The sequence below is a fragment of the Sphaerodactylus townsendi genome, linkage group LG14 (genome assembly GCF_021028975.2).
Source record: "Sphaerodactylus townsendi isolate TG3544 linkage group LG14, MPM_Stown_v2.3, whole genome shotgun sequence".
Classification (NCBI taxonomy): domain Eukaryota; kingdom Metazoa; phylum Chordata; class Lepidosauria; order Squamata; family Sphaerodactylidae; genus Sphaerodactylus; species Sphaerodactylus townsendi.
The window spans coordinates 44,225,291-44,233,893 of NC_059438.1; the positions used below are offsets into that span (position 1 = coordinate 44,225,291).

The following is an 8,603-nucleotide window of genomic DNA, read 5'->3' on the forward strand; positions in this document are numbered from 1 at the left end:
CTTTCAGAATTGGCATTCACAAAATGTAAATTTATAACAAGAAATGGCTCAAATATTCATTTGCATTTGTTTTAATGGGAGTTTGCTGAACAAAAACTTCCAGACTGAAATCAGTTGCATTGAAATAACCTCTGCAAAGGGAAGAAGTGTGTGCTCAAGCAAGACTGTATCCATGTACGCTCAACCATAACGAAAGAAACCAGGCAGACCAGAGGTGTGAGTGCCATATTTGGTGGGTTGGAACACAAACAGCTATATGACACTTAAACCTCATGTGAGCTGCCCCACAGTATTCAGAAACAAGACATTTTGTCCTTATTTCCCTACCTTTTTCTTCTTGTCTTTGAATTGCTTAATTAAAGTGATTAAGTGCTCCGCTAGAAACATAAAATATAGTCCTCCAAGTGCTGTGAGGCCCTTCCAGGTAGAATCCAAATAAGCACTCTCTTCTACACTCTGGAAAACAATATGCCTCAAGAGAGGGTCTTTACTGTGCTCCATGAAAGGTTTCTCATGATGACGATGATTTCCATGAGACTAAAGATTGAGATAAGGAGAACAGGTTAGGGCAGACTGTTATGACTGAGGCCATGGCAATGGGTTTATTTTCACATGAGAAGGGGTAATAAAATAGCCAGGGAGAGCCATGTGACAGGAACTGGGTTCCTTGAGAGACAGCCCCTCTGGACTAAATGCCAAGCAGAGTCATAAATGCCAGTCATAAAAACCTGATGGGGGGGTAAGGAGATGAGGGCCACATGACAGATGACTTGACAGGAGAGCTTGGGGTGTCTCCCACTACCTCTAGATTGGGGGGGGGGGGAGGTTCACCTAAGCATGCTGGGGGCTTAAAAAGTGGGCTCTTCTTTTGTCCTTGGTTCAAATGCCTCGTTTGAGTGATGTGATCTATGCTGGGACCCAAACACCTCTGCAAAGGGTCATTGTGAGTTTATGTGTGTGTGGGGGGGAGTGTTTGCTCCATCAAAAGTATCTCTTTTGTATTGTAACTTAGCTAGGCTCACATTTTAAGATTCTTTCCTACATCAGACGGCTATTTTCCATGTATGTGTTCTCATTTAATATTTAGAAATAAATCTTATTTCCTGTTTAAGAAAGCAAATCCTACTCACAAACTGAAGACCACTCTGACATGCTGCGGACATGCATGAAAAGGGGGAATTAAAGGAACAGGAAGTTCTGCCTTTGTACTTGCTTGAAGGCAATCTTACAAGGGTTCCCCAAGGCACTGGTTGCATGATAGGCTGGGTTTTATATCTTAAGGTGGCGGCACTGAAGAGGAACACACCTTCACATGCAAGCAAACACACAGGGAGCAACTGCTACACAGACAATTTCCCATATGAAAGAACAGATGTGAATGACAGAGGGAGGTCCATTTTCCTTGGTGTCTGGGAAGTATCCGCCTCTCCCACTTTCTCCCAGCTCAGGGCAGCATCCATGACGGTTCCCAACCGTTTCTATCCTCACAGCAGCCGTGTGCAGTGGGTTAGGCCGAGAGTAACTGCCCCAAGGTCCCCAAGTGGCTGAGTGGAAAGTGTAACATGGATCTATCTGTTCACAGATCACTACTCTTAAGCACCAGATAGGATGAAAAGTGATGAGTGCTGGCACATTAAGGTGGCTGGAGGACTCGCCGCAAGTATGTCCACTACAGAATGCAAAGACGTTCTGCAACCTCTATTGTATTACTGACAGCACAACTCCAGCACAACTTATGGAAGTGGACCTGGAGGTCATTATTTTCTTCTTTCTTGTGTCATTTGCATTTATTGTTGTTTATAGTATTTTATAACCGGATTAAACTTTTAATATTCTTAGCCCTTGGTTTCAAGTAGCCAGTGAGAAATTCCAAGCAGAAATGCAAAAATGCCTGAATCCATCTTGGGGTCCTCTGTGTGCTACTTGACCCAATCCAGTTTGGCCCGTTGGTGCACCGTGGCTGAAAGAATGGCTGCTACCACTAGCGCTCACCATTAGGGTGAGAGGAACAACATCATGATGGAATGCTGCAGTCCAGTGGTGGACAGAATGGAGAAGACGGTCATCACTGAGTCAGCTGTGCCAGTCAGCCCTGAAAGTATCAATGGATTTTGTTTTCTTATATCCCCTGTGTTTTCTTGAAGCACACTACAAGCACGACTGCCGCTATTCTCCCTTACCTGACTTAAAGTCTTCCCCAATCAAATGTGTAACTTACATCATACTCCAAAGTGACATGTAATCAGTAACTCAGGTTAAAAAATAGAAGGTACTTACATGAGGAAGAAGATGCAAAAGAGCATCTCCACTTAGAGTACCAACTGCTAATGCCACAAGGAAACTTAGAAGGAACTTGAAAAATACACGATTCATAAGTGGCACCAAGACAACACCCAGCAATGAAAGAAAACTGATGATGGAGATTGATATAAATCCTCCAATCCAAGCTAAAAAGAAAAGCAAACAACTTTATTTTACATGCTTCACCCAAGCATTCATTTCCTGAACTAATTTCCCCCTTTCATGTTCAAACCATTTTTTAAAAAAGTAATAAGCTAGGCATACCCATTCATACATAATCTGGCACAAACACATCTTTTAAAGTATTGTCGAAGATTTTCACGGCCGGATTCAACTGGTTCTGGTGGGTTTTCCAGGCTGTGTGGCTGTGGTCTGGTGGATCTTGTTCCTAACGTTTTGCCTGCATCTGTGGCTGGCATCTTCAGAGGTGTATCACATCTTTTAAAGTCTGCACACATTCAGTCATAGGAAGAATTCTATTCAGTTCAAGAGACTGTCTGCTGTATTTTGAATTCTGGCTAGTCTAAGTAATAATTTCACTTGCCTGGTGTTCCTTATCCTTCCACACCAAAACAAAGACACTGATTTTAGACTCGTGCTCAACATTTTTGCTCTCAGTGCAGCACAAAACAACACGGTATTTAAGCAAGAATACTGACCTTGAACAAACCTACCTACTTGCAAAGAATATGTTTTTGGAGGAGATTCCGCCTTTTCACTTGTTGCATGAATTATACAGTATCTGCCATCAATCTGGTTTACAATAGCCGGACAAAGATAACTAAATTCTGTAGCTGTCAACATAGCTTGTGTGTTTATTCCATGAGAAAGCATCAGTTTTGACGCATTGAAGCACTGTCGAAGAAACCATTCAGGAGACTTAAGCGCATACACAGACATTAGGAAGACTTCAAACTATAGTAGCACTATGGTCAATTAAAGGAAAGTTTCAAATGTTGCATTTTTAAAAAGAAAGTAAACAAAAGTTGAGATGCAGCCTACAGTCATCAGCATATTCATTATGCAATATATCAAACAAAATGCCCTGGTGTTTAAATACACATGTCTAGCCCTGTGTAGGAGAAGTCAAAGAACCAGGCAATTAACTCTGTGAGTCAAAAGAGCCTTGGTCTCCTTCAATCAGCTTCTAACGGAAGAAGGGCATCTTTGTCAACAAAGGATGGGGTGATTCCTATCACCTGTTGTTGGTATACTTATTTCCAGCACTAAACAGCCCTTCAGAGGAGAATCCAAAGAGGGGGAAAGTACTACTGAGCCCCCCAGTCCCACTTGCAGGCTCCCACTTTGTACCTGATGGTGGGGCCCCCTGACTGCTCCAGGACAGAATTTCAGGGACTCCAGTGGGCTCCAAAGGGAAACAGAGGCAGAAAATTGCTCTCTACCCACGGACGTTATAGAATCCAAGTCAGTGCTCTTTATCAGCAGAACACTATGCTGTCTGACAGACTGTTTCTGAAACAGAAGAAACTGCAATATTTAGATATAGGTATATCCTGCTTTCCTCCCCAGCAGGAACTCAAGCCAAGTTACACTTCACTCTCCTCACTCTCATTTTATTTTCACAACATCTTTGTGAGGTAGGTTGGTCTGAAAGACAGCAACTGGCCCAACATCATCCATGGCACAGCAGAGATTCAAACCTGGGTTTGCCAGCTCCTAGTGCAACCACCCGAGCCCCCACGCCCCCCTGGCTCTCACTGGCTGCTCACGTAGCTCCAGAAAACAAGACAGCAATTCTACTGGGCAAACACAAGCGCCTGGCACTAGCCCCAGCAGCCCCAGCTTTGCAATTCAGCTGCTGAAAAGAGCAGATAGGGAAGAAAGGGGGGAGCGAGGCACGGTCTGATGGGAGAGGGGCAGGTTTGATTACATTTGATGAAATCTCAAACAAGAAACAATCCAGAGCAAGGGAACGTCTGATCACTTAGGAAAACTATTTTCCCAGGGAGTGGGCAATGATGTTTTTAATGTCCAGGAAGAAGACTCACTGGGAGTCTCTATATGGTATAAAGTGTTGCCTCAGAGTTATCAGGGCTTGTGAACAGCAACTTATATCATCACCTACAGTGAGGAAGAATCACTTTGAGGTCATCAGGCAGGATGCTCTTTTGTTAACTGCAAAAAAGCAGTCTTTTTTCCCTTTTATGTCTTCACTGCATCAAAAAATACCAGTACAGCTATGGACGGTTACTAGCTTGTTACTAGTTTCTCATAGAGCCAGATGCAGCTGCTTTCCCATTGTTCTTAAATAGATGGTGCACATCTCTTGAAAACTCAGGATTTACTCCAGTGCCAGTAAGCTGATAATACAAATGCCTCCCTTACATATGGTCTACAACTTCTACACAAATATTACAGCAATTCCAGAAAGAGTTCTATAAACATTCCTGTTGGTCTCCTAGCTCAATCATGGGTATAACGTATTAATGAATTCTTGACTGTGACTGTAGGCAGCCCAATCCAAGGGGAGGAATCCCCCTCTGGAACCAGTGCACCCCTGCACCAGCATGGGTGCCCACCCTGCCAACACAAGGGGCAAATGAACTGGTGGAGTGACAACTTATTTGGGCAATCAACCTGGAAACCGCCACTCGTCCCCAGGTCTGCTGGCACAAAACACTGCACTGGCACGGCCAGGGGCATTCAGCTTCCATTCCCCAACCAGCTCCTGTGCACCAGCAGAGCCAGCGACAGAAATATGCCATATTTTTGGTGGTGTATCTCTGTTATCCCCTATGGGGGATTCTCAAAGTGTTTTCCTTTTTTAAAAACTTTGGGGGGCTTCCTGCACTGCAGGAAAGCTGTTTTTGGGGGGGAGGTAGTCCACTAGAGTGGTGCAGTCCTCACCTGGCAGCCCATTCAGGATTTGGCTGTAAGTGCTTGCCATAGATCATACAGAAAAAAGAAACTAACACAAATCAAAAGCTGTTAACAAAGAAGTGAGACTTTAAAACATGATTCAACACACTAAAGTTTCCTTTAAAAGAAAGTCTATTTTGTTTTCATTTTAGAGAAGAAGAAGAGTTTGGATTTATACCCCACCTTTCTCTCCTGTAAGGAGACTCAAGGTGGCTTACAGACACCTTGTGAGGTAGGTAAGGTTGAGAGTTTCAAAGAACTGTGACTAACCCAATGTCACCCAGCAGGAATGTAGGAATGCAGAAACACATCTGGTTCACCAGATAAGTCTCTGCCACTCAGGTAGAGGAGTAAGGAATCAAACCCAGTTCTCCAGATTAGAATCCACCTACTCTTAATCACTACACCACACTTGCCAGCAGTTCTTGACACAAATGGTTTTGGGCAAAGTTCTTCAAGACCCATTCAGCCTGCTCTACAATGACAAACTATACTTTGTTGTACACTTCAGTTCCATATTTCATGAAGTTCTTGCTTTCAGCTTGCCTACAGAACCAGCTGAAAACAGCAAATAAGTTTTAAGTGAAACCAGAAGCTTATCTTTCTTGAGGGAAAGTGCAAGCTGATCTTAATTAAATTTTAATGTACTCTGGCTCCAGTAAGTGAAATGTTTTCGTCAATAATTCAAACTACAACCACAGGATTTATAAATAAATGTATTTACAGATTTCTAATAAATAACATTTCAACTAAAGATGGGATTATCCATCATTAACTGTAGAAATTAAAAGAAAGTGGTACACTGGCTTGCTGTGATTTGAAGAGAAGCAAGCCAGTGACAGAGCGGTTACTGTGACCAGGGTCCGCCAGACATGGAGATCCTTCCTCTGAAGCTGTTTTTGTTTTTCCTTCCTTCTTTTTAAAAATTTTCATGGCCTATCAGAACTTTTAAGTATGGTTTACCTGAGAAACAGCGATCCCTCAGACTACATACCTATGATTAGCAGCACTTTATCGAACATTAAAAGAACACACAAACTGCAACCCTTCACTTCTCTGAATGCTCTATTGGCAACTGCCAAAGGAGCAATGAAATGGAATCAAAGATCTCAAGTCCACATTTCATGACCTTGAATATAAATGGTAAATTATGAAGCAGAGAGAGCTTCTTCCTCAAACATAATCTAATATTTCTGGTGTTGGAAAGCTCTACATAAAATCACCCAAATGCAAATCTATGGATTTTTTTTAGAGAGAAACAAAGTGGAAGATTTCAAATCGCAATTCATTTAAAAAGAAGAGAAAGATGTAAATGCTTGATTTAAATTAAGTTTTCATTTTTTTCTAATTCAAAAACCTTCTGGACTAATTATAAACTAATAATATCCAAAGCCAGTGTACAGGTTAAGACCGGTGGACTCTATTCTGGAGAACCCAGTTCAATCCCACACTCCTCCACATGTAGCCTGCTGAGTGACCTTGCCCCACCTCCTGGTGGGGCACTAAGTACCAATTCAGACATCGAGGCTTTGCAGTCAAGCTTATATTGATCAGAAACCATTCAGAATGAAAAACAGCCTATTAATCGCCGACACCCTCAAATGACCCAATGCACAGTCCTGACAAATTCAGAATGACAAAAAACAGGTCCTAAATTACATAAATATATTTAATTGTAGTGTGCACATCCAGGAATGTCTGCAAAACAGTTGAATGAAACCCCATATGCACTGAGCAACTATGAACTAAGTCTGCTTCAAGCATTACATTTTCCTTTAAAAGAACTATTTCCAAGATCAGCCAATAGTCTCACCTCTTGTGTACTTGGTTTTCTTACTTTAGAATACATGTAACTTCCTCTTTCTGGTTCCCTCATAGAAAGAGATTCATTTGTTTTTCCGTTTACAAGCAGACTCGTATTGCTGCTTCGCAGGACAATGCTGGGACGAGGGCCGACTAGCTCAGGGTGTGAAGCTTCCAGTTCTACCGGTTCAGAGTGCTGGGCAAGAGGGCTGACTTCTGTGGCTGGGGTGTCAGCAGACGGTATTATCATTACTGTTGTGCTCTTACTGCTCATAGAGCCCTGGTGGTGCTTACTGTTCTCTACTCCAGACACAGCTTTTGTTGGGCTTTTCCTGAGATCTTTGCTTCTGCCACTAGATTCATTACTGGGGCAACCTGGTTTCTCCAGGGTGGTACCCAGTGTGATGTGCTTACGATGGTGATGGTGGTGTTCATGGTCTAAAGAAACTCTTTTGATCTTTTCAATGCCCATGTTACGTAGCAATTTTCGAAATCCTTCAATAGTCAATGTGCTGTTCTCCCCATAGCGAGAGAAGAGTTCCTGAAGGTGATGCCTCTGCATAAGTACGGCCAAATCAACATTGACACCAGCTGCCTTCTCAGGGACGAGGTTCTCTGGTGTTTGTGCAGTGGTGGCTTGTTCCAGGCCATTGTGACGAGCTTCACAAGACAGTGCAGAAAGCCAGAAGAGGAAAGTCACGGACAGTTTATTCTCCATAGCAGAACCCTGTAAGAAGAAAAAGATAAGAAGGGTTAAAAAACCTAAACATAATGGGAACATCTCACTTTGTCTGAACAGGAAGGTCTTTACATGCTGTAACTCTGTAGAATCAAAGTTTTTGGGAGGGAATTCTAAAATCTCAGTTCCCTAATTCGTGAGGTCTCACTCTGTCTGTAGATTTAAAATCTTCATTTCCTGGGGCTTCCATTTTCCAGAAAGGCTGGAAAAAACTCCTGGTCGACTTCAACCAGGGCTTTTGGGGCTCAGCCCGAGGGAGCTCTGGCGGGGGGGGGGGGGGGGGGGTGGGAGTCAGCTCAGTGTGGCAGGGTCTGCATGAGGGAGCTGTTCTGCCAGGCCCGTGCTTGACTGGTCCCTCTTTTGCTTCCTTGCTTCGTTTGGTTTTCCTTGTTGATTCCATATTTTGACTGTTAATCCGTGTCCCCCTCTGGGCGACTGCAGTTCCGGGTTCAAGGCAATGCGTCTGCCCTGCAGTGGTTGGTTGGTATCAGCACTGTAGCTATTGCTTGTTGTGAGCCAGGCTGAGCCCAGCCAACGAAGAAGAGCAGCCGATGAAGGCAACGAGAGACAGTGGTGCTCCTCCCTCCCTTTCCTGCCTGGCAACCCGCGCCTGCCCCTTCCAGAGGAGGACTACGGAGAACAACTCTGGGGGATGACAACACAAAGCGAAGGGCAAACGTGGTGATCCTCTCTATGCAGCGGAGCGGGCGGAGCGCGGCGGCGGGGCTCGGCGGGGTCCAGCGGGCGGGACGGGGCACCTGGCTCCTCACCACAAGGATAACCTGGCGCACGGGCAGCCGCGGCCTGTGCCGCAGGGGGCAGGAGCCGGGGCCGGCGCGAGGCCGGGCCTTTGTCCGCAGCGCTCCCCCCCCACCACGGG

At 44.3% G+C, this 8,603-nt stretch overlaps 1 protein-coding gene across 4 annotated transcripts in view; it reads right to left on the reverse strand.

The window, feature by feature from the left end:
* The window catches only part of SLC39A6 (solute carrier family 39 member 6), a 42,563-nt gene that overhangs the window by 15,769 nt on the left and 18,191 nt on the right, over positions 1-8,603 (reverse strand). For 2 of the 4 annotated variants that reach the window (XM_048515436.1, XM_048515439.1), the window contains exons 2-5: positions 6,995-7,711; positions 2,961-3,156; positions 2,278-2,447; positions 328-537 (exon numbers count right to left, since the gene is read on the reverse strand). In XM_048515436.1, coding sequence (XP_048371393.1) covers positions 328-537; positions 2,278-2,447; positions 2,961-3,156; positions 6,995-7,711 — 1,293 coding nt within the window. Of the gene's footprint in view, positions 1-327; positions 538-2,277; positions 2,448-2,960; positions 3,157-6,994; positions 7,716-8,603 lie in introns of all 4 variants that reach the window. The other 2 variants (XM_048515440.1, XM_048515438.1) reach the window with 2 other exon arrangements.